General features: G+C 47.6%; 1 protein-coding gene across 4 annotated transcripts in view; it reads right to left on the bottom strand.

Annotated features, from left to right (window-relative positions):
- Nucleotides 1-26635, bottom strand: part of rarga (retinoic acid receptor gamma a) — a 64518-nt gene that overhangs the window by 22105 nt on the left and 15778 nt on the right. Inside the window, exon 1 of one of the 4 annotated variants that reach the window (XM_083769217.1) lies at nucleotides 13270-13944. The exons of 2 other annotated variants lie outside the window; for them this stretch is intronic. In XM_083769217.1, coding sequence (XP_083625343.1) covers nucleotides 13270-13414 — 145 coding nt within the window. In that variant the 5' untranslated portion in view covers nucleotides 13415-13944. Of the gene's footprint in view, nucleotides 1-13269; nucleotides 13945-26635 lie in introns of those variants that run through there. One more of the 4 variants, XM_083769218.1, reaches the window with a different exon arrangement.

The raw sequence follows: 26635 nt of genomic DNA, 5'->3' as shown, positions 1-26635 counted from the left end.
CACGCACACAGTACACACACACACACACACGCACGTACGCACGCACGCACGCACGCACGCACGCACGCACACACACACACACACACACACACACACACACACACACACACACACACACACACACACACACACACACACACACACACACACACACACACACACACACACACACACACACACACACGCACGCACGCACGCACGCACGCACACACACACACACACACACACACACACACACACGCACACACACACAGTCACACACACACACATACTGTGAAAAAAACTTTAATGGTATTTATATTACGGAAATGAAGTATGACTGAGAGCTGAACAAGAGCTATAGAAATGTGTAGCTGTTGTTGTTCGTTGCACTGATATTGTCTATTGATTGTCTCAGGTTTTAATGGACCACAATGGAAAACCTTTGGCTTATTTTGTGTTTTTATTCACCTTGATGTTTTTCGAGTTGTTAAAAATTTTTGATTAAATACATTTAAAAAAATTGGATACGACATGCACATGTGTTCGTATACGCGTGCGTGGACGTGTGTGTCTGCGTGCGCGCTGACAGCAGGGGGGGATGCTTTCATTAAAGGTGCTGAGCGGTAGCAGCGCCTTTCAACAGCTGTCAGAAAGCTCATTACCTGCAGGCTCGCAACACACGCACCCCCCCCCCCACCCCCACCCCCAAGAAAAAAAGCAAAAAGGCCTGTTAAAAGAGGCCCTGCTAAGCAGCCGTTTGAAAGAAGGTCTGTGATAAAAACCGGGCCGCTGTCCAGGAGATGGTTCAAGCCTGGAGCAGTGAAAACACACCGAGAACCCAGGCCTTCACCCCCAAGCCAAGAATTTACACCCCTCTGTCAGAACCGTCACAAAGTCACGAAACACAGACACGCAGAAAGAGAGAGAACGAGAGAGAGAGAAAATAACTAAGAGAGATACAAGTGTATGTGTGTGTATGTGTGTGTGTGTGTGTGTGTGTGTGTGTGTGTGTGCGTGCGTGCGTGCGTGCGTGCGTGCGTGCGTGCGTGCACATAGACTGGTCTGAGAGATGGACTGGTGGAGAATGCAGCTAGCGCGGCATCTCCACCCAAGCGGGCGCTGCCGTCTGTCGAGAGGTGAGCCCTTAATGACGGAACTCATAAAGCCTGGAGTTCTGGGAATGAGACATGTGTGGACATGGCACGCACGCACGCACTTTACGCGTGCACGCACAGACGTGCGCACACACAGCTTTACCATCCCCAAGGTGTACGAGCGGAGCAGAGCAGGAAAGGCAGCAGGTGGGACAAGCCTTCATCCTCGGGGCCTGTTTTAAACAGTGGAATTACCCCTGCAGTCTGCGGCAGGCTGCGTGTGCTCTCTCTCTCTCTCTCTCAAAACAGCCTTTCTTCTTTACAACACCTCATAAAGGGCCTTTTGATATTTTCTACATGGAGCTAGCCATACCAACATTTGGCAGTGGGCACCACCCCACACCCTCCCCTTCTCTGCACCATACAGCCCTGTCAAAAAGCACACAAGGAGGCTTCAAACAGCCAGACAGACACCACCCTACACCCGTCCCCACACCCTATAACAAGTAACCCGCCCTCATATACACACACCGTGACACCCCAACAAGTAAAGGGTGAGTTATACTTAGTTGCGTACTGGTGATCTAAAATAGACCTACAGGCACGATAGATTGGCAATTTTACATGTGCGACGTGATGCGCGGCCAAGTGTAAATCAGGCGTATAAAGCGACCAGAAAGTTTCTTTCAAACACCCTGCAGAGTGGTAACCCGAGAGGAAACACATTTTAGAGAGATAAAAGAAAAGGAGAAAAAAATAAAAGCGAGTGCAAGACACAGCTAGAGAGAAAAGGTGAAACCTTTTTGCCCGAGACTCCACAAACAAATATATGAATGGAAATCAATGGCCTTCAGATGGCTATGTGGGGAATAACCAGACCGACAAGTGCAGATCTGCAGAAGAAATGTGTCCCTGCATCCCTGTTGCGAACTCCAGCTGATTCTTCATCTGCCCACCAGAAGACGGAGAGAGAGAGAGAGACGGAGAGAGGGAGAGAGAGGGAGAACGAGAGACTAAGATCTTCCGCAGTGACTGGAGAGTGAACCCAGAATCTGGCAGTCCGGCATATGACTCGGGCCATTGATCATCATGTCGGCAGACAGGACGACCCACCGCGGATGAGCAAGGACGCAGACAGAAAGGAGAGAGACAGACGTGGATAGACAGGCAGGCAGGCAGGCAGGCAGGCAGACCCAGGCGAGGTGAGGAGTGAGAAGGGAAGAGGAGAGCTGCGAGTCATCGAGGGAAACCCCCAACGTCTTTGATCCCGGGGTGTTTTCTCCCAGACTTCCCCTCGCCATCTGCAGCCCTGGCCTGCCTGCCTCTCACCTGTCTGTCTCTGGCAGGCAGGAGGGCCTTCTAGCACTCGTTCAATTGCTATTGCTTCCTCTCCGGCAGACAATAGAAACCTCAAAAAGTAGAAGTAAGCCCGGGCCACGGCTGCAAGGCCCCACGCTGTCAGAGGAAGTGAGGGGAAAGGACTATAACGTAAACAACAACAGTAGTATTCACACCCCGCTAGCTCGCGGAAGGGAAGCGCCGCATAACACCACCACCAACACACACTGGCTTCAAATGCAACAGCCGCAAGCAAAGGCCTTGTTTGTACTTATAGCTGTACTTATAGCTGTTGTGTATACCGGAAGTAGCCGAATATCGATGCCACGCCTTTTGAGCTTGTAAGATCGCCTATTTATTTGTAAATATGCGCGACACAAATGCGCACGCAAACAATTAGATCAGGCAACTCTTAGATCCTGCACTCTAGATCACTGTGTCCAGTAAATGCAGGCACATGCACGCACATGCACACACCCACTCATGTTGAGCACGTTACGACACAAGCCCTTTCTTATTTTCCATTTCCGTAGGGCTTTCAGTCGTCACTCGGCAGCTCATTACCCGCTCCGAGGCCAGTCACTCATCGTGTCAGCAAGACCTCAATATTTATTAGGTTACATTATATTTTTATACTGATTCCTGATCGGCATAAGCAGCTGCATTCTTTTAGCATCCGTTCACACATGGAATGGCAGCAGTCTGAGTGAGACAAAGACGGAGACAGGGAGAGAGACAGGCCGACACACAGAGACAGGGAGAGACATACAGAGAGAGAGAGAGAGAGAGAGAGAGAGAGAGAGGAGCCAGCGAGACTGCGGCTTCCTGTTGTCAGAGTGATTTGTGGTCCAGTGGTATTTGGGGCTTTCTGATAAACTACAATACTAGTACTCTTACATTCCCCAAAAATTGGCTAACGCTCTCTTCTAGCCTCGGCTGACTTGGGCTTTGTCAAAGGACCGTGTCACTCGTCAAGTATCAGTTAGTTTCAGTGAAGTATAAATTAGGCGTCACTCACAACTCAGTGCCAGGAGACAACCCGAGCAATGTCTGCTTTGAGCGAGCAGGCTGGGAAATAATGTGTGTGTGTGTGGTTCATGTTTTCTCACTTTCGCCTGGCAACCGACCGACAAAAGGTTGCCTAACTCTCTGTCTCTTGCAGGGGGTTGTCGGGGCACCAGCGGACAGACACATGCAAAGACTTCCTATAGTGATTCATTTCCTTATCTGTCTGCCCGTGTTCTATAGTGGAAGTTCCATCTGGAAGGGTTGTGGGGCAATGCGGTGACATCGTGACGCATTGACTGCCACCATACCGTAACCGTGTACCTGTCACAATTCTTGACAGAACACAATGACTGGCCACTCAGCCAGTTCCCATTACAGCGTGGTAGCATGAACTCACTCATCTTTTCTTGAGGGGTGCATAAATCGTGCTGCTAGCACCTTAGCTGGAGGGTTTCCTGTATAACTGACTATGGCTGGTTGGCTTTCTCTCCATTTTTGAGTGGTGCAGCCACTCCAAGGAACAGCAATGTGTGTCCCCATGTCTGTATGTTTCGGGTACCAACAGGTCTGTCCGTTTAGGGTACCAACAGGTTACTTCACACTGTTCACAGGTGCATGATGGGAAGCCAAGTGTTTTGAGTGGTGCAGCCACTCCAAGGCAGAGCAATGTGTGTCCCTCCCTATGAATGTTTTGGATACCAACAGGTGACAAAGTGGCGCTGTTGAGCTTCACACTGTGCATAGGTGTATGATGGGAAGCTGAGTTTCTTAGTGTATCACCAGTAGAGGGAAGCTGAGTTTTTAGTACAGTACCAGTACAAGTACAGTACAGTAGTACGAGTACAGTACAGCACCACTCAGTTCAGACAGGTCTGATTTATTCTTGCAAGTGTGAGCTGCCCTGGGACAGTAACTATACTAATCCCATGATGAATTAACGATGAATACAGAGGTGGACTATAGGGCGGGCTGTGTGAACGGGTGACGTTGCGGCCATAGCAGAATGGGTAGAGAGGCCGCCTGGGAAACAGAAGTCCCAGGTTCGAGCCCTGGACAAAAAAAAAGGTGTCGACTGTCGAGGTGTCCCTGAGCAAGGCAGTTAACCCTAACTGCACCACCCCCCTCATCCCCCTCACTCAAGTCTGACAACTTAAGCAGCAATCAGCTGGTTGGAAACGAAAAAGGAATGTCCCCCGCGGGATAGGTCTTAAGTGTACATGTTTAAGGGCACATGTCTGCCTATGTGTGTGTGTGTGTGTGTGTGAGTGAGTCAGTATGTGACTGAGAATTCAGTACACACGAACAGGAATCTCTCTCTCGTACACACACACACACACGCACGCACACGCACAGAACAAAGAACACAAATATGCAGAAACACAGGCTCATGTAAATGAACTGCTACGCATGCATCCCAATGAACCCGTGCACCATTCCATTTCCACTGAGTGAAGTTGCTTCTTGCACACATTTGGCGGTATCTGACTAATGTCTAAAGCAGCAAACAACCCAGTCAGAACCGCCGGCCCCGCCTCCATCACTCTCCACCTCTGAGCCTAGATAATGGCCGTAGTACACCCACCACCACCCCTCACTCCCTGCCAAACACTGCATGTCTGCTGGGTAAACACGGCCCATTCATTCTCTGTCTCTCTCTGTCTCTCTCTCTCTCTCTCTCTCGCACACACACACACACACACACACACACACACACACACAGAGGGAGGACAGTCAGACTCGTCTGGCTTGCTAGTACTAACTTGGCTGACCAGGCCCTGAGCTTCTCATAACAGTGGGCCCTAGCAACGCTCGAGCCAAGCTGTCAGTCAATAACACCGTGGTAACACAACCGTTCCCTTCACACACGCTTCCGAGAGCTGACATTCACATGCCGCTAGCTATAAACTGGACATGCATGCACACACATACAGTACACACACACACACACACACACACATACAGTACATGCCCGCCACGAATCCCTGTATGCTCCTGCACGTGCACGCACGCACGCACACACACACACACACACACACACACACACACACACACACACACACACACACACACACACACACACACACACACACACACACACACACACACACACACACACACACACACAGTTGCATACACAGTACATACCTTTGCGGTCACATAGGTGCAAGGGCACATGTACACACAGGCACACAGTGCATGCTCAGAAATCCCAAATACTCTCACACTCACACTCACACTCACACTCACACACACACACACACACACACACACACACACACACACACACACACACACACACACACACACACACACACACACGCACACACACACACACACGCACACACACACACACACACACACACACACACACACACGCACACATGCGTGCACACACACACACACACACACACACACACACACACACACACACACATAACTTACACACAAAACCTCATAGCCTGCCAATTGCCCACGCCTTTTGTACAAGAGAAAATGTGCCTGGCAGGCAAAGCACGATTCTCAGTAAACATCTACAATAGCAGGAGCCAGACATGGGTGTTAGGGTGGGCAGCCACAATACCTCTGTGACCAGCAAACTGTTGTGAAAGCACTTCTGAAAGCCCACTTTTGATATCCCAGTAGGGGGGGGGGGGTTACTGCATGCAGGACCTGTCGCTGCAGCACACTACTACTACTACTACTAGACGCTTCCGCCATGTTCTGCCTTTTAACAACTTATCAACTTTATTGTGTTCGTCATAATCAAGATGTGGCAGCCTAGTACACACTGTCTTGTGCAACTCAGATGGAATGAGAGAGAGAGAGAAAGAGAGAGACAGAGAGAGAGAGAGAGAGAGAGAGAGAGAGAGAGTGTGAAGCCTGGTTTATGCAACGCGTCGCTCGACAAAAATAACATGTTCAACTGGAAGACAGGACTTTGTTTCGGTTGAAATTAAACTTCCTTATTATTCTTCCTAGTGTTTATCTGCATATGGAAAAAGTATCATCTGTATGAGGAAAAGTATCCAACAGAAAGCATGTTGATGATGGGCCATTATTATTTTCACTTGAAAATGTTTTAGATTTATTTTATTTCATTTGATGTCGTACACAGTAGTATACTGTACATTGTTGCCCTGCAGCACAAATCAGGCTTTAGATAGAGTATTATTATACTGTAGGCCTATAACAGCAGCAGCGGTCGGCCAGGACTGGTAGATGAGTTTTTATTTACAGGGTGTGAGTGACGTCGCCTAGAGGCTATAAACTGCCATTAGACCAGAGCTGGATTCCGACGGTGCCTTGTGGAATCTAGCTTTGCACATTGTCCGTCTTGTGGCTCTGGCACTGTGGTCTAGGAGCCACGGCCAACTGCACATAGCATAGGGCTGCTGCACACATACAGTACGTAGTTGATAGATATAATATAACTACATATACATCACCGTTATACTCGCACATAAAGTCACGTATAGGGTTCACAACGCACACATTCTGAGGTATACATTACCTCGTCGTTCATTATAGTCGAGCAAAACACATGGGAAGGGTCTCATTAATAGATATTAAAGGGACTGCCAGCAACCTGGTTTATTTATTTTTAGGCAGACTATTAATGGTCTGCTATTACGGCAATGGGCGAGGAGGCGTTTTTTACGATGTGGGTGCAGTAGTATACACACAGCGACACATCCAATCACAATAGTTCTTCCAAGGCATGTCGATGTGATTCATTTACCATGAAACATAACCCTCGATGTAAGCAATCCTTTAATTAACCTGATTAAATGCCCTCTGTTCTCTGATTAGCTTGGCAGTGAACTATCTAGCCAGTGAGCTGAGCAGAAACACAGGTGTTCTCCATGTCCAGTAATTTAATAACCTTGGATTATGTGTTTTTTTTTCCGGGGCAAACCGTTTCTCAGCATAACTGTGACTTTATCTGCTAATAATGTCTTTGTAGATTTTTACTTTGATCCAACTTTCCTTTGAATAAAATGTTTCTTTTGGAGTGTTCGGTTCACTCTGTAATCCAAGCGACACACACAGCTGTTTTCAGGCTCTGCAAAAAGACAAGTGAACGTTTTCCCTGAGTCCTATCAATTCCAGTGCAATGACCCTGCATCAGCTGACTACTTAAGCCCTTTAACTTCTACACATTTGCTTGACATTATCGTGATAAGATCACTGAGGTTTACGTAGCACAGCAATGACAAATCAACATTCCATCCGCTACCATAGGCAGCCATAGGCCTCCTATTCTTTCATTCTGTTCTCCATGCACCGACTCTCTCTTTCACGCACGCACACACATACACACACACACGCAAGCACCATCCCCCCTAACCCAAGATACCGCTATCTATTCCAAGTCCTGCCCCCTCAGGCATTCTAATCTTTTAATTGAATCTTTTGTAATTATAATGAAATAACTGCAGACTTCCATCAGGGGAGAAAATGATCAGGCCAGAATGTGCCAGCGGTCACAGGAAGCCCTTCTTTCACTGGCTTTGCTGCAGTGATACCCCCCGTTTCAATTAAGCTACACAATTCACATTTGAACACCACATTAAGGGAAAACAAAGAGCCGGCACACGTGAGTGTGTGCGCATGTGTTTGTGTGTATGCGTGTGTCTGAGTGACTGCACACACACACACACACACACACACACACCCTCACACACACACACACACACACACACACTGACGGATCAATCTGCCACATCACCGCCACATCTACCAGCGAAGGATAAAAAAGAACGAATATTAAAACAACGTGAAAAGAGAGCTGGATGGATATTAGGTGGTTTTGGATCTAGAAAAACACGCTTCCACTGACCCTGGAGAGCCGCTAAGCCAAATTGCCTCATTCTTCTAGGCAAATGAACATTGACAGAGGGGATCGGTCTGCATGGACTCTCTCTCTCAAATGGCTTCCCTGGCAGTTGACTAATTCAGTTCTCATCGACATATGACTAAATCAGCGTCCATTATCTTTGCACGCGGGGCAGCTCAGATGTAGTACCAGCTCCGTGGCATAAGGCACTTAAGAGCATTACACAAGCCAAGCTGGTTGAAAGGGCTTTCCTTTTCAGCGGGCTGACAAGGCCGCCACACATGGCAGAGATCTGACATTGGCCAGGCCGTAGCCTCTGACTAACCTCTGACATTGAGGTCTCCCACACTGTTGAACAAAAAAACAGGAAGACTGACCACACACTTTTAAGTCCCCCTCTGATTGTCCCCAGCTTAGGGCCAACGGCGGTGACACTTATTGCCACGAGAGATTTACTGGCCAGACAATAGGATATGCTCTATCTGCTTGATAAGATTTGTGGAGCAACCTGGGGTTATTCTTCATAGGTCCTTTTTAACCCCCTGCAGGTTGTCCGCAACGACACTAGTCTGGATACAGTTCTGGAATTCGCCGAATTTATATTCAGATTAAACCCACTAAAACCCTCCATTTACAGCTGTGTGCATGCTGCTCACTGAATTCTATCCAACAAAAGGACAGTCTAAGCAGAAGATTTCATTAAAAGTGTCATGCCTTCTCCAGCTGACTCTTTTAAAAAAGTCAAAGTGGTTATTTTGGTGTGTGTGTGTGTGTGTGCCTGTGTGTATGTGCGTGCGTTTTCTGCGTGCGTGCATGTGTGTGGTGCTCGGTGTTGAGTGTGACATTGGGAGCTAGAAGAGCTCCCCTCTGTTCTGCAGCTGGGCCAGCCTAATGAGATATCAGACTCAAACATCAATTCATCAGCCTCATTGACGAGGACAATGAGGGGCAACTGGTTCAGTAAAGAGAGCCATTATAGTTCCTTGTGTGGGATAGGGCGGCCTTGTTTACAAAGGTTATTGGGCACAGAGGGGCTGAAACAGTACACCAGCACCAGCTATCATTCTGCTCTGCTCCGCCAGGCTTGACTCAGCCCTGCTGCCGAACCCTCGGGGCAAGCTTCTTTAGAGTAGACTGCTGAGGAACTTTTTTTTTATCTCTTTGATTTCCTGGAACAAAGAGGGGGGAGAAAAGAAGGGGAAAAAAAGTACTTCTGAGAGTGGACGACGACGACGGGCTAATTTTTAAATGTGTGCCCCGACTCTGCATGTGTGTAATGTGTATGTGTGAGTGGGTTGAAAGGAGAGACCGGGCCGAGGCCTGATTGATTAAATAAACAAATCTCATCTTGTTATCATCAGGGCTCCCCAGCAAAGCAGAGCAGAGCAGAGCAGAACAGGCCAGGCAGGCTGGAGTGAGTGAGTCCCCCCCCCCCTCACACACGACCCCCCTCCAGCCTCGGCCTCACTCTGACAGGGCATCTGTCTTCATTAAAACTCAGCCAGTGTGCATGACAGCCACTGAAACGCCGGTGTCTTCACGATTAATGAAGACTGATGACTCCCCCTCCCAAGAGGCAGTAAAAGAAAAAAAAGGAACAAAACAAAACAAAAAAAGACAGAGGTTGAACAAATAAAAATTGGAAATATGCCGGGGAACAAAGTAAAAAGGGCTTGGAGAACAGGAAAGAGTGTTTTTTTTTAGTTTTTTTTTAGTTGTGCAATTGCTCCATGTTTAATTGTCTCATAGGTCATTCTCTGTGGTGCCATTCTTGGTTCTCATCCCCCCCCCCCCCCCCCCCCCCACACACACACACACTCTCTCACTCCTCCATTCTCACACCCTCTCTCACAGCAGCGGTGGCCCCCTGGAAGCCAATGGAAATGGACTGTCCAGAGACAGGCCTGTTGTTAAAGCCAGAACCATTTTCTGAAGTCTAGTATAGGCGGAAGGAGGGAGGGAGAGGAAAAATGAGCAGTGGTGGAAAAAGTACTGACATTTTTTACTTAACCCATTTAGACCCATTTAGAGTCTACAAATGTCATCTAAATCCTGACATAGAAACCCATGTTTCTATGTCAGTGGTGCTCAACCTTTTTCATGTCAAGGAGCCCAAAAAGTAATTGTCTAATTGACCGCCCACCCCCATCTGAAAATATGTTGATTTGCGGCTTTTGTGCCACATTTTCACGAGTTTTAAAAAATAGCAGATCTACAAGTTCGTATGAGCTTGTAGATCTGCTATTTTTCAATAACTAAATTATAACATAATGCTTAAAACACCAAAAGGGAGGGAGGGCAGAATCCATTTGTTCCGGCCCACGTGCCGGCCGGTAAACACCGTCGGCCGGTCGTTTGATAGGTCGGCCGGTCTGTGGATAGGTCGGCCGGTCCGTGGATAGGTCGGCCGGTCTGTGGATAGGTCGGCCGGTCTGTGGATAGGTCTCAAGGTTCGGGGACCCCCAGGAACCCCCAAATGGTAACTCTGTCATTCCTCTACCGTTTTGGAGGACACCATGTAGAGGACACCATGGAGGACACCATGTAGAGGACACCATGTAGAGGACACCATGGAGGACACCATGTAGAGGACACCATGTAGAGGACACCATGGAGGACACCATGTAGAGGACACCATGTAGAGGACACCATGGAGGACACCATGTAGAGGACACCATGGAGGACACCATGTAGAGGACACCATGGAGGACACCATGTAGAGGACACCATGTAGAGGACACCATGGAGGACACCATGTAGAGGACACCATGGAGGACACCATGTAGAGGACACCATGGAGGACACCATGTAGAGGACACCATGGAGGACCGCATGTAGAGGACACCATGTAGAGGACACCATGGAGGACACCATGTAGAGGACACCATGGAGGACACCATGTAGAGGACACCATGTAGAGGACACCATGGAGGACACCATGTAGAGGACACCATGGAGGACACCATGTAGAGGACACCATGTAGAGGACACCATGTAGAGGACACCATGGAGGACACCATGTAGAGGACACCATGTAGAGGACACCATGTAGAGGACACCATGTAGAGGACACCATGTAGAGGACACCATGTAGAGGACACCATGTAGAGGACACCATGGAGGACACCATGTAGAGGACACCATGGAGGACACCATGTAGAGGACACCATGTAGAGGACACCATGGAGGACACCATGGAGGACACCATGTAGAGGACACCATGTAGAGGACACCATGGAGGACACCATGTAGAGGACACCATGTAGAGGACACCATGTAGAGGACACCATGTAGAGGACACCATGTAGAGGACACCATGTAGAGGACAACATGTAGAGGACACCATGTCCTCCATGGTGTCCTCCAAAAAATCCGGCCGGCCGACCCTTAAAACGACCGGCCGACGGTGTTTACCGGACGGCCCGTCGGCTGGAACAAATGGATTCTGCCCTTGCTGCCAAAAGGGGTTCCCAGTTAGGTAAAAGTATCAATAGGCTACTGCAATGTAAAAATACTCATTACAAGTAAATAAGTTTGGGACTCAACATGTACTTGAGTAAGAGTACAAAGGTATTGGCATCAAAATGCACTTAAAGTACCAAAAGTCAAATAACTCATTATGCACAATGTCCCATTTCAAGTTTTCAAATGTGTGATAATCTTTTGAAAATAGCAGATCTTGTGAGCCTTTTAGATCGCCTATTTTCAAATGGCCGAAATATATAGAGAGCTGAGGGGGTTAGTGTGTTTTGGAATAATAATACAAATCTAGTAAATAAAGCTTTTAAATAAACGTAGTGGAGTAAAAGTGCAATATTTGTATCCGAGATAGTGGAGTGAAAGTTGGAAATACTCAAATACAAATACCTCAACATTATACTTAAGTACAGAACTTAAGTAAATGTACTTAGTTACTTTACACCACTGGAAAAATGAGAGGCTGACAGGGAGAGAGAGAGAGAGAGAGAGAGAGAAGGGAGGGAGCACAGAGATCTGGCCAGAAGATCTGTGCATTCCACATTAGCGAGATATTCATCCATTTTATCCAATAAATAATTCATCTGCTTATTAATTCATTGCTGTTTTAGCTCAAGAGTAATATCATTATCCGTTCAGTATCCAGAAGCGTAAACAATCCCGGGCTCCAAAACCTCAAGGGGAGTTCCAGTGGGCTACGGCACAGGGGGAACTTTAATCATCTGTGAGATTAAACACACCACGTTCTCCATCAAGCTCTCATCGCAAAACACACTGCGAGCCAAACTTTTGTTGTCAAAGCCCGACTGTCAACAGTGAGCGTGTGAAATGAAGACGACAAATGCTATATAAACATGGCTGGACAGTATATCCTATGGAGTCAGGACCCCCCCACCCTCTCTTTCTCACTCTCTCTCTCTCTCTCTCTCTCTCTCTCTCTCTCTCTCTCTCTCTCTCTCTCTCTATCTGTCTTTTCTTTCATCTGTTCATTCTTAAAAGTTTTGTTTAGTATACAGCACCTGGCAAGGTCAAACCTCAGGTGGCTCACATTGTCACTGAAACCTGACTCTGTGGGCTTGCACTTACAAGTCAAACATGCACACAAGTGCACGCACACGCGCATGCGCACACACACACACACACACACACACACACACACACACACACACACACACACACACACACACACACACACACACACACACACAGTGCATATCATATCATGGCAAAAGTTTCATTCGGGTGGCTGAGCAGCCGAAATGGGGGGGGGGGGGGGGTCAGTGGGGAAGAGAGGAGGAGAGAGGGGGGACAGCCTGTCCCAGTCTCTTCCTGTGGTGCTATGCAGCCCCTGACAGCAGCCCCCTAGCCTAGCCCTGAGGGGTAAACAAGGGAGTGCTGCTGGGAGAGAGAGAGGGAAAGAAAGATTTGAGAGAGAGTTAAGAGAGAGAGAGTGCGTGAGAGACAGCGAGAGACAGCGAGAGAGAGAGAGATGAGCGCATGTGACACGGCAGATGCAAACAGGATGCCACTTACATTGAACACTGGCACTTCCCGTCCAGGCGAAGGGGTCCAGGCCCGCGAAGAAGGGGCTTGCCTTGCGCAGCATGCACGCACCCCGGCTGCTGACATCATAGAGCTGACGGGGGCCCATTCCTAGAGCCTCCATGCAATCGAACATGGTAGTACACCTCAAGTGCACCCCCTCCTCCCGGCGCCCTCCGCCGCAGAAGTCGCTACACGTCCTGTCGGTCGTGGCTACACCCTCCCCGCCAGCCCTATAGCCTTGCTGCCTTCTCGCTGCCTTAGCCCTGGAAGCCGTTCACGTCACGTCACGCACGCTAAAAAAAACCAACAACAACAAACAGCGGTGGTGGCAGCAGCAGCAGCAGCAACAGCTAGCTAGACCCACTGCCTGCCGCTACCTTCCTTTCCTCTCTCTCTCTCTCTCTCTCTCTCTCTCTGCTATCCTTTCCTGCCGACACTCAAAGCTCTCCCCCCCCTTCCTCTCCCCTCTCAGCTGGAATGCAGAGCTGGTTCCTGCCTGGCTTGTCCTATCCTATGCGGTTCTGCTCTGTTCCTATGCAGTGCTGTGCTAAGCCGTGCCGTGCCGAGCGTATGACTCGCTTGCTCTCCCCCTGCCCTTGGGCGAGCTGCTCCCTGTCTGCTGTAACAGACCTAAATAACAGCCTCTCACAGCCCTCGCTGAGTCCCAGACACGGCGGAGCGAACCAACTGCCTCAGCCCAGCGCTCTGAGAGGGGGGTGGAGAGACACAGAGAGAGAGAGAGAGAGCCAGGGGGAGGGGGAGGAGGGTGAGAGAGCCAAAAGAGTGGAGCCGAGGGGAGAGTAGGGGGGTGTGGGGGGGGAAGCGCCTGCGCGAGGGGAAGAGGCACTGATCTTAGTGAGAGGAGGACAGAACTTTATTCGCTGTTCTTCTCTCCCCTTTTTTTCCACTCGCTGCTTTTGTTGTTCTGCTTCAGCCCTGAAAGCAAACAAACACTAACAACACTAGCCACCCACCTTCCCTTCTCCTCCTGTCCCATGTATGCAGATATGATCCTTCTCTCTCTCTCTCTCTGTGTCTTTACATTGCACCTCCCCCCATTTCCCCTGCAGTAAATATGAGCCCCATCCCCTCCCCTTGCGGAGCCCCCGTCTCTAATCATAACCATATTAAAGTCCAGCCGCTGGCTGGCTCTGAGAGGGAAAGAGAGAGAGGGAGAGAGAGAGACACAGAGAGAGAGAGAGAGGGAGAGAGAGAACATTGTGTCGAGGCTGAACCCAGAAACCAGATGCCAGGGTAAATCCCTCCCTTTTGTCTGTCTGTTCCAGGGAATAGAAGATGGGCAGCTCTCTTTCTCTCTCTATCTCTCTGTCTCTGTCTCTCTGTGTCTGTCTCTCTCTCTCTCTCTCTCTCTCTCTCTCTCTCCCCCTCATCTCCCTCCCTCCCCTCTGGAAGTGCTTTAACAGTGATGAATGAGGGCTGCCTTGCTCAATCCCCTCAGAGCATTTGCACAGACAAATACCCGCCGATACACAAACACGCCATGTGCTGCTGGACACACTGCGCCCAGGCTCACTTGACCTTCTTCCTCATTCATCTCAAAGAGCAATGTTTAGAAACAAACAGGCACAGGGAGAGAGAGATGCGGGGACACAGGACGTCATGCACGTATGCCATGCCTCCCCCCTCCTCCTCCCCCCCTCGATGTGCTCAAAGTTGAATTCATCACCTGAGAGGTTCAATCGCCTGACAAAACTTAAGGCGTAGACAACTGAACTTCCCGCATTCCTTTGAGAAAGTCACCGACTTTTGTGCCTCAAACACAAACTGTTTTGTTGCCTCTTTCCTTGCTATTTTTACCCCCATTCCATTCTGCATAGTCGTCGCCCTCATAGTGACAGCCACTCCAAGTTCAATCCAATGGCAATCCATTATTTGTCAATTATATATATATATATATATATATATATATATATAGATATTAAAAAACAAATCCTTGTCACTCAGTCATCCCTAAACTGTTGAGCGGCACACAGACAGACCCTGCATGGTCGGGCCAAAGGCAAACAGCGGAACCACAAAGGGAGATATATGATAATAGAATAGCTTCAGTCTGCATGCCCTGCACATTCATCTCCCCTGTCAGACCGGTGGAAGTGGTACGGCCCAGCAGGCAAAAAAGACACCATTTCCTGTCAATCTGTGCTGCTGGCTAGGCTCTCCATAAACACACACAGCCACCCCCCCCTCCCCTCAACCCCCCTCCCCTTCCTCTCCTGTCTCACACTTCACTCTTTTTCCTGTTTCATGAAACAAACCATGCTCTTAGATTCCTGGGTATTTTGTACGATTTTGATTAAAATGTTTATTGACCTAAAAAGGATTTTCCTTCGTTCAGGACACCTTGTTTATTTTCTTATAAGCTGCCACACTCGCATGTACACACACACACACACACACACACACACACACACACACACACACACACACACACACACACACACACACACACACACACACACACACACACACACACACACACACACACACACACACACACAGACACTTGCACACTTAATGTGCAAGTGTGAACACACAACACACAAGTACAGACTAGAGACAGACGGACAGACAGACACACACACACACACACGCGCGCGCGCGTGCACACACACTCACACTGGCCTTTTGTTGCATCAAACAGTAAAGAACATCAATAGTTTTTGTCTCTTTCTTCATATAATTGTCACGTCATAAAGGAGGGCACTTTATGACAGGAACAGAAGAACAGTATAGAGGTTGTGTGACTGAGGAAGTTCCCCTCAAACACAAACTGCTATCTGGCAAAGAAGACCGCTAATATATAGCGCCTTGGTGTGTTTTTAGGAGAAAGAGGGAAAAAAACACATCTTCTAAAATGTTCTCTCCTCATCTCTTTCTCTCTTTCTCTCTCCCCACACCTCTCCCACCCATTTTTGTAGTAATTGAATCAGTGTCGCGATTGAGATGCATTTCAGATTAAATCATCGCCGTTACCCCGAGACACGTTTTATGATCTAACACGCATTCTTCTCACACTCGACTCGTCTTGTTTCTTCTTTTTTTCTCCCTTCCCTTCGTCGTCGCCTTCTTCCCCTTTCACTGTTATAGTTTCACGCTGCATCCTGGAAACCATGACACTGTCTACTCCCAAACACAACACTCCCCCTATACTCCCCCGAGTGTTCTACGTCAGTGCTTCTCAAGCCTTTTTAGTGTCAGGGACCTCTAGATTGATATTTATTTGGTCGTTTTACAAACATTTTCCATATTTTTCAAAAGTTGAAGAAAATAAAAGAAATAGCAGATGTACAAGCTCGCAGTGTGGCATGAAGCGATGCAATGTGAGCTTGTAGAGCTGCTATTTTTGAATAGCCAACATAAATGGATAAAGTGTACAATTGTGACACAATACCGTATTCACACATTTGTGAGTTGTCCTCATATTTCTATAAACTCGTTATTATTATTATTATTATTATTAATAGTATTATTTGTTTTGTGGGATGTAGTGCAGAAGAAAATAGTTAATTTGAGCCGATTTCACCGTGTCAAGACAGTGGGTAATATAAGGATGCTATGCCACACATGTCCTAATTAAAGCGGGATTGGAAGACAGAGGACATTGTGTTGGCTGGTCATGTGCTGCTAGACGCATTAACCAGCGGCTCACCTCGCGAGAGGTGCAACACGGCCAGCCTGTGTTATCATCTGCCCACACTTGAACTCCTTTGTGTTCCGTGATTTACGGCTGCACTCCCACTCTCCCTTGACTTTGACATTTCTTTTTACTGTGTTTTAGCTCATAATTTAGAAGCCCCCCCCCCCCCCCCCTACCTAACCACCCCGACCGACCCACCACCACCACCCCCGACTTCACCGTTTAATGGGGGGGGCACACACGACATAGCGTAGAGTTCTCTGTGCAGCGTTTTTCGGGGAGGTATGTGGAGTGAGTTTAGACATCTAATCTACACATACTCCATACCGCTGGTCGACCCAGGCAGGCCCCTCTCCCTCCCCTCCTCTTCCTTCCCCCGGCCAGAGTGGTTGAACTCTATAAGAAACCCCCAGTGGGCCACTAACCCCCCCCCCCCCCCCCCCTCCTCCTCCTCACCTCCCCCCTCCCAAACTTATCCTGCCCTCCCTCCTTCGCTCACTGACTCACAAGTCTCTCCATCGCTCTCCTTAATTCTGTCTCCCCCCCTCCCCTCTCCTCTCCTCTCCTCTCCCCTCCTCTGTTCCTGCAAATACTCTCTCCCCATTTCATCAAGTTCCCCACGGCCATTTTTTTCCCCCTACCCCTGACTGCCTGGTTTGTTTTAGTTTGAGTAAAGTTCTCCGCTTTCATTTTCAGTTTTGGAAAATGCTTCATGTGGGATGGCTGCCGTGGTCTTTCGGATAACTTATTTCCTAAGGAGGCCTGATGTGTCTTTTGACTGTATAAACTTTTGACACCGTTCGAAAATGTTGCTGTTCCACTCAACTCTCTCTCTCTCTCTCCGCCTCACTCTCTCTCTCTCTCACACACACACACGCACACACGCACACGCACACACACGCACACGCACACGCACACACACACACACACACACACACACACACACACACACACACACAAGCCATATCTCCCGATCAGACAGAGATGTCCAGTGAGCTGGAACTATACAGTGCCTTGTTGCTCCACCACACTGTAAATTCCTGAGTGTAAAAATCACCGTGCCGTCACGGTCCGCTCGGTTCCGTGTTTGCACACACACACACACACACACACACACACACACACACACACACACTGTAACTCCAGGGTAAAATCACCACTCAGGGTTTTTTTTCCGCTCTTTTTTACTGTGAAGAGAAACCATGAGAATCGGCCTTTACTACCGTTTAACACTGCGATGCCAATTACAGATAAGACGTATACAACGCATTGTTGCAAACTTCCTCTGTATACAGTCACTCTGCCTCCAGCCAGCCGGTCAACAACACAGTGGTGTGTGAGGCCATAAAAACACACAGCGCTTCTTTCACTGCCAAATGTGTGTGTGTGTGTGTGTGTGTGTGTGTGTGTGTGTGTGTGTAGTGCGTACTTGGCGTGGTGATTTTGGAAGGAATGCAGAGCTTTTCCATAGCTGATGTGAGCATGTGGTGCAGTGTGTGTGGACGTGCTGAAACAGATTGCCGGCGATGATAGAGACACTGAACACCAGTCCAGAGCTTCAGGTTACACACACGCACGCATACACACGGTCACACGCACACACACACACACACACACACACACACACACACAGACAGAGACACTCCACACACACATACACCACATGGGCAATCTATCGATATTATATCGACATTGTTATATGATTAGACGAGATCTATATCGTCTGGCATTTTGTACATCGTAATTCCGTAATATGATATGATATGTGTGTGTGTGTCTTGTCCTGGTTTTAATCACTTAGTTAAAACGTATTGTATATGGTTTAAAAAAAGTGTGAACCATTTATTTTTTAAATAGTGAGAATAGCCGATCTAAAAGCTTATGTCGGAGCTTGTAGATGTGCTGTTTTCACTATTTTTGTTAGTGTTTGAAAAGTGAAAAAAGAATATGACACAATATATATATTACATTGAGGTATTTTGTCAAAAATATCTTTATATCAAATTCTGTCCATATCGCTCAGCCCTAAAACCACACACAGAAACGCACACACACACACACACACACACACACACACACACACACACACACACACACACACCGCACACGGTCTCACTACGGCGGTCTCTGCACAGCCCAGCATGTTTTCCCCTCATCTGAACGCATACCGTCGTGCAATCTCACACGGCGAGCCCACGTGGTGCGTTCCGCTTCCGCTCCGCACCCCGGCGCCGCGCAATCCTGACGTTCCTTTTTTCGCTCGCACACACATCCATCAACGGGTCCAGCTAGCGAGCAGCGTCGTACACATGTTCAGGTCTGACTCGACATGTAATCTCATCCACTCATCTAACTCGTGCTCTCACAATATATCTCTGAGAAAGATACCTGACGTGTCACTGGAGGGAGACACGGGAGAAAGTGAGGCCTGAGTTATGAGAGAGCACCCCCCCCCCCCCACACACACACACACACACCACCACCCCCACCCTTCCCTATATCAGCCATGTTCGCCTCTGTTCACATGTCCTGGGCCCGACCACAGAGCCTAACAGAGCTACTTTTCACAACGCTATCAGTCTTGGCCATCTTTCAGCAAAGGTCTTTTTCATTCTCTCTGTGTGTGTGTGTGTGTGTGTGTGTGTGTCTCTCTCTTTCTCTCCCTCTATCTGCACCGTCAGGACATTTTGCTACCCGTGTTTTGCGGTTAGAGAAAGAGAGAGAGAAAAGAGAAAGCTCTTCAGTTCCTTGGCCAAAAAAAAGAAAAAAGAAATGACCCCCCCCACCCCCCCCCCTGTCTTTTTCCCATAGCCCCGCCCTGTGCCTCATGCGTATAGACCTCGGGATGATCCCGCCCTTTCCCAGCTCGCCATCGCACTGTCTTCCTGTTGCACGTGCCCACAAAGGGTCCACAACAGGCCCCTCCCACTTTTAATAGTAGCCTCTTTATCTTCATCTGTCATCGTGTGAGAGTAAGTACACACTCCATGGCCTCCGCCGTATACCGCCGACTCAGCCCTCAGGACTTTCCGCAGGCACGCAAATGTGCGTATACACAAAGCACGCGGTATAGAATTCTCAGCGTTAGTTTATCCATTTGGTACTCGGAGAGCACATTTGTACACACACACACACACACACACACACACACACCCTCAGAGTTATAATGAACACTGAGGATTTTACTGCATACTGTACACGTACGCACGCAAACACAGTTGTGCACGCATAATAAACCTTCAGCAAGTTTCCAGCAATGAGAGCCATTGGCTCCCACCGGCAGAAAAGGATAAAGAGAGGAAATCCAAGGTGGAGGCCTAAAGAGAAACACAAAAAGCAGAGAGAAACTAGAGCGAGCGGGGGAACTCGGCGTGCATAAGCCTGCAGGGTTTAGGTGGATATTGTTGGAGGAGCAACATATTCCATTTGCTACCAATTTCACACACACAAAAAAAACTCCCTCGCCGAGAGCTTAAATTGTCTGGAAAAACAGAGCGGGACTTTCTGTTCTCTTCTCTTGGTTTGTTGAGTCATGGCCAGTTCTGGTGGTGGAGGACAAAAAAAGGGGGGAAAAGACGAAAAGAAAAAGAGCAAATTATGTGAGGGGAATCGATTTCCAAAGAGTGGTGGAGCGCCTCGCAGACCTGTCATCTGGAGGCTAGTGGTCGCCCTGGGAGATGAAAGAAGGGATGTCAGAGGACTCAGAGCTGTTTATTAAAGCCTGAGGAGCCTCCATTCCCACTGATAGATCAAGGCCACGGCCAAACAACACAACACAACACATACAGTACTCACACTGGCATGCGTACAAGCTCCCACTCACACGCACATCCACATAAACACCAGTAGGCATTCCCACACACACGCATACATTATGCACACCCACGCGTGCACACATGCGCGCATGCACCCGCTCAAGCGCACATGCATGGTTCTGTAATTGGTGTGGCATTTTTTCCCCCCTGCCTGCAATACAAATCACCACTTGCACTGATTCTGAGCCATTCCGTCTGACGCTGATATCACAACTACCGTACATTTCAAACCCCATTTCAGAATGAACACTACATACTGTACACAGAATAAATGCTATGATATGGCATTTATTCCAAGGTGACAATTATTTTCAGCATATTATGCTCAAAGTAAAAGCTAAATCGGCACCCGGTTCCGTCTGCGTTGTTATTGAATTTGGGGTTATTTATGGTCACCATCAGTGTCTCTGCGGTGAGACTAAAGGTGACCGCTCGCGACCTCTCTCAAGGACATCGGCAGGCCCGAAGGACACCGCCTTAGTTAAGAACAAAGTGATGTGAGAAAGTGATCACTCAAAAGCCTTACGACAGTATTGATTAGACATTTGCCTTTGCCCTTTTATAGGGAGGACCAAATTGATTGCATGCAGGGACATATACATCCCCCATCCTATACCACACCACAGTAGCAGCGTAGAATGCATCAATATGCTCACATTTTGTTGACATCTCCATCCGTTTCACCGTAACACATGAGGGATTGTAGCCCTATACCATCTACCATGGCACGCTATAGCATGTGCTCTAGGTCTGTCAATAGGTCTTCTGTGTTCTTTACATTGATCGATCGATTACATTTTCCCTTCTTAGTATGACCCATGTGCTTCTTTTCAGAAGTCTTCTTTGCAATCCTCATTTGTGAATTCACTCCAGGCTCAGGCCATCACTCCTGGCTGTCCATTAAATCTGAGCACAGATCAGTAAATGCCACAGAGATTGACAGAGGAGGGAGATGGATTGGTCTCACTCTTTTTTCAAGCGCTCATAAACAAACACACAAGTGAACTCTCAGGTCTTGTCCATGCGGTCTTTCGCAACCTCTGCAGCAGAACCTGGTCTGGTTTCACAGGCAGAGGCCAGCCGGCTGAAGACATGTTGAACTTTGGCAGAACCTTGGGTTCCATATGGCTTACCTGGGAAAGACATAAGTTCAAATGTTGTGGTCATCTGTTGATTCTTGTGCTCAGAGAGCAGGCAACCCGGAAGTATAGCGATTCCATTCCACTCTCATTTCACGGTGCAAACACTTGTTTGTATAGACACACACTAACGAAACAAGATTCTTCTGACAATATACAAATGAGTCCTGCTCTACCGTTAAGCACAATATTCCAATTCCACACGCACGCACGCACGCACAGACACACAGACACACAGACACACACACACACACACACACACACACACACACACACACACACACACACACACACACACACACACACACACACATCACAGTCTTGAATAGGTTTCATTTAGTTTTAGTCACATTTTAGTCACCTGGAATATAAATAAATATAAATATAAATATAAATATAAATATAAATATAAATATAAATATAAATATAAATATAAATATCATACGTTTTTAGTCGACTAAATCTACAGTTGATTTAGTCGACTAAAATGTATTTTGGCGGGCCTTGATGCTGTCGAAATGAAAATAGCAGATCTACAAGCTCACAACGTGTCGCGCTGTGACATGTGAGCTTGTAGATCTGCTATTTTCAGCATGCAACCAAGTGTAAAATGACTTATACTAGATCTCTATCGTAAGATCCGGTTGTAACGCGTCATGGTTGTAACATACACGTTATCTCTTGATTGGTCAACGCCATCATGACGCCATCGCGTCAGTATGTGTACAGCAACGTAGGGGAGAGCCGCCACGATTGTAACGCGTCATGGTTGTAACATGAACGTTATCTCTTGATTGGTCAACGCCATCATGACGCCATCGCGTCAGTATGTGTACAGCAACGTACTCTATGTGCCCAGGAAGTTTGAAGTGTTTACCTTCATCCTACGGGGAGTTATTGGCGAAAAACTGACTTTTCTCAAAATGCGTAAAATTTTACACCTGGAGTATATGTGGGCTACAATTTCTTTTCTTTGATGTTGGTGAATAAAAATCCACATGGATGTCTTCATTCTTATGTTCTTCATTAGTTTGCATCGTGTTTAGGAATGCACGTTCATTCTGGTCTGTAAGCAACGCCAAAGAACAACTTGCAAAAGTGGGTCAATTGTAACACATGCCATACCATTCAATACCATTATATGTAATATTTACATATTTGACATATTGGCCAATATTATATGTTCAGTTAGCTGTCTTTCATTACAGAGTGTATTCTAAATTAGTTTAGGGTTGTATAACATTGTACAACTCAATCAATCAAACGTTTGTTTAATCAATGTATTTTCCCATTGAACTGACTCAAATGCCCAAACTGGTACACCCGGTACTATTTCATATTTTCCTTATGTTTGATACATTTTCTTATCACATCCATGGTATGAAAACAATGTTAAGGAGTTGCTTCAATAAAATATAATTGCTTTAAGCTGAAAACGATATGTTTAATGGTGTTTTTTAGCGTTGTTACATTTATCACGCATGTCGTTACAATTAATCCGATATGAGCAGCAAATGTAACACTGGAACAGCGTCCACGTTCGGTTTAATAACTCCCAACCTGTTTTATCAATTTAAAAACTTGAAGTGGTTTATGGTAGCAGACATGTGTAGGTCCGTTGCCTGAAAATATTACATATGTAGATAAACGGATCTCTGAGTAAAACGTGCAAAGTGTTACAACCATGGCGGCTCTCCCCTACCTTCCTAACATTTTAGTCTAGTTTTTATTTGTTGACGAAATTGTCAATAGATTTAGTCTTAGTTTCAGTCGTCATAGCTTAGTTTTCATTGGAACACAGTGGAATGAGGGACCACCACCCTGACATAGAATCAACCTGGGGACCATTGTTTTGTTGGGAGGGGAATGGGGGACCACCACCCTGACATAGAATCAACCTGGGGACCATTGTTTTGTTGGGAGGGGAATGGGGGACCACCACCCTGACATAGAATCAACCTGGGGACCATTGTTTTGTTGGGAGGGGAATGGGGGACCACCACCCTGACATAGAATCAACCTGGGGACCATTGTTTTGTTGGGAGGGGAATGGGGGACCACCACCCTGACATAGAATCAACCATGGGGACCATTGTTTTGTTGGGAGGGGAATGGGGATATTGGCTAAGATTTTTGCATCACTGCTATGCATCCCTTTTGTTTCTCAACCGATGGTCCATTTACTACTAATACTTCCTAATAATAATGCGACTCAACCAGACTTAAATGACTACATGGATGGTCATCATAGGTCACCGTGGTCATCCAGTTCACGGTTTCTCAACTAGTGGAAAGACATTTTTAAAAATCAACAAATCCTATTAATAAATGTATGGTCAGAGGCCACATGCAATACCTCCACGGACCACCAGTGGTCCACGGACCACCTGTTGAAAACCCCTGCACTAGAATCTTGTGTCTTACGCCGGGGATTCCCAAACCTTTTCATGTCAAGGACCCCCAAAATGATACTCATTAGCCATAAGGCTAATGAGATGGAAAATCTCCATAAGGGTCCATTTGGTTCCTAATTATTATTTAGCTGGGGGACCCCCTGGAACTCTCTCAAGGACCCCTATGGGTCCCCACCCCATTGCACGGATTGGCAATTCTGTACATACACGCCTAGAAAACATACATATTATACTACTACTGTTTTGACCACGACGGAGGTGTGGCTTTCACTGGTATTGTATGTACGGAATTGCCACTTGTAGGAAAGGCCCGCTGTGATTGGCCCAGTAGTCGCACACTCACCCAGCTGGGTTGAAGACGCAGAGGAAACGTCAGTGACAAATCACGGCCACAAAGCACAGGCGGAAACGGTACTTCTGCGTACTCCGCACACGTCATGTGGTCTAAGCTCACGTCATATGTTCTAAGCCGCGATCGATTTGCATTGTGCATGATTTGCATTGTGACGGGGGATTCTCCAAAATGTAATAATAGATTAAGCCTATTTCTTAAGCTATTTTAGAATTTTTGCCTTTAACGCCATACCCGAAATAGGGACACTAGAGTTCATAAAGTTGATAAAGAGCCAGACAATACAAAGTTGGAGGCATGAGATTGTGGCCGAAAGGAAGTGGAGAGTAACAGAGACCGATCTAATCCATTTTCATAAACTCACTTTCCTTTCCGCTCCGTCCCTCCCTCCTCTCACACAACGTTTGAACGCGGTGGCCTTACAAGTTCAGAGATGCAACATACATATTCACGTGGCACAACACCAACACAATAACACATGCACCCGCCATCAAGCACACTGCTCAGAGATGTTGCGCGCACACACGCGAAGCCGTGCACGCACGCACGCACGCACGCACGCACGCACGCACGCACGCACACACACACACACACACACACACACACACACACACACACACACACACACACACACACACACACACACACACACACACACACACACACACACACACACACACACACACACACACACACACACACACACAATTGAAACACTCAGAGCAAGCAACCGGACAAACACATGCAAGTGCCGCACGCGCGTCCGCACGCACACAACACCACCCTCCATCGAAGCTGGGCTGAAGCCCAGCTCTTCGGGTTTTTATGAAAATAAATCATTAGGTACAATGTGTTGTTTGTGCCGCGCTGCCCCTCCATAATGTAGCAGAATGCTACGTCCTTCCCTGCTATCCCTCTCCTCCATTTGAAGGTTCACTCTCATACCACACACTTCCCACCAAAATGGCTCCTTTTCATAACTCCCCGAGCTCCCTAAGCCAACATGACCTCCTTGTGCGTGTGCGTGTGTGTGTGTGTGTGTGTGTGTGTGTGTGTGTGTAACTGTGAATGCAATGGGTGTTTTTAATTATGTCACTCTGCATGAGGATATTTTTTTCCTGCTGGAACATTTTGGTCCTTTTCACAGCCTGCCTGACTTAGTGGTTTTGTATGTGGGTGTGTGTGTGTGTGTGTGTGTGTGTGTGTGTGTGTGTGTGTGTGTGTGTGTACAGTATGTGTGCATGTACACGCATGTGTATTTGTGTGTACATGACGTGTATGTGTGTGTGTGTGTGTGTGTGTGTGTGTGTGTGCATAAGTGTGTGCGCGTGTGTCTGTGCCTGAGCAAGGACAAATGCACATACGCTTGCCAGCCAGCGTGTTAATGTGTGCGTGCCTAAGTGTGTATGTATACGTGTGAGAGAGAGAGAGAGAGAGTGTGTGTGTGTGTGTGTGTGTGTGTAGGCCTATCCACGCGAAACACAGCCTTTACATAAACACCACAACTGTTCCCCAGGTCTCCACTGGGGGCAGTGTCGAGCAGACCATGGCCAGCTTTCACACAAGTTTGAACAAGCTGCTCATTCCATTCTATTAATACAATGCTTATTATCTCAACACTCCGAGGCACCTCACACACACACATGCACACGCACGCACACACACACACACACACACACACACACGCACGCACGCACACGCACACAGCTGAACCTTTATTAGTTTTTTAGCCTCTGCCACAACAGAGAATACGGTAAAAATCAGCTCAGCTCATTTATCCACTTATTATAACATGTAGAGTTGCACGTAATCCTTCCTTGCGGGTCCATCTGGTTACATGTGTGCACCCTCGGGATTATTACACGGCGCACATGTGGCGAGAGCTAAACACAATGGAAGTAGTATGGAAAGTAGGAGATTTAAGAAAAGAGAACTTTTAGCATTCGGTCTGAGCCACGCCGACTTGAAGGGAAATG

Source organism: Protomyctophum parallelum (assembly GCF_964188405.1).
Source record: "Protomyctophum parallelum genome assembly, chromosome: 7".
NCBI lineage: Eukaryota > Metazoa > Chordata > Actinopteri > Myctophiformes > Myctophidae > Protomyctophum > Protomyctophum parallelum.
This window is presented reverse-complemented; position numbering and strand designations above follow the sequence as displayed.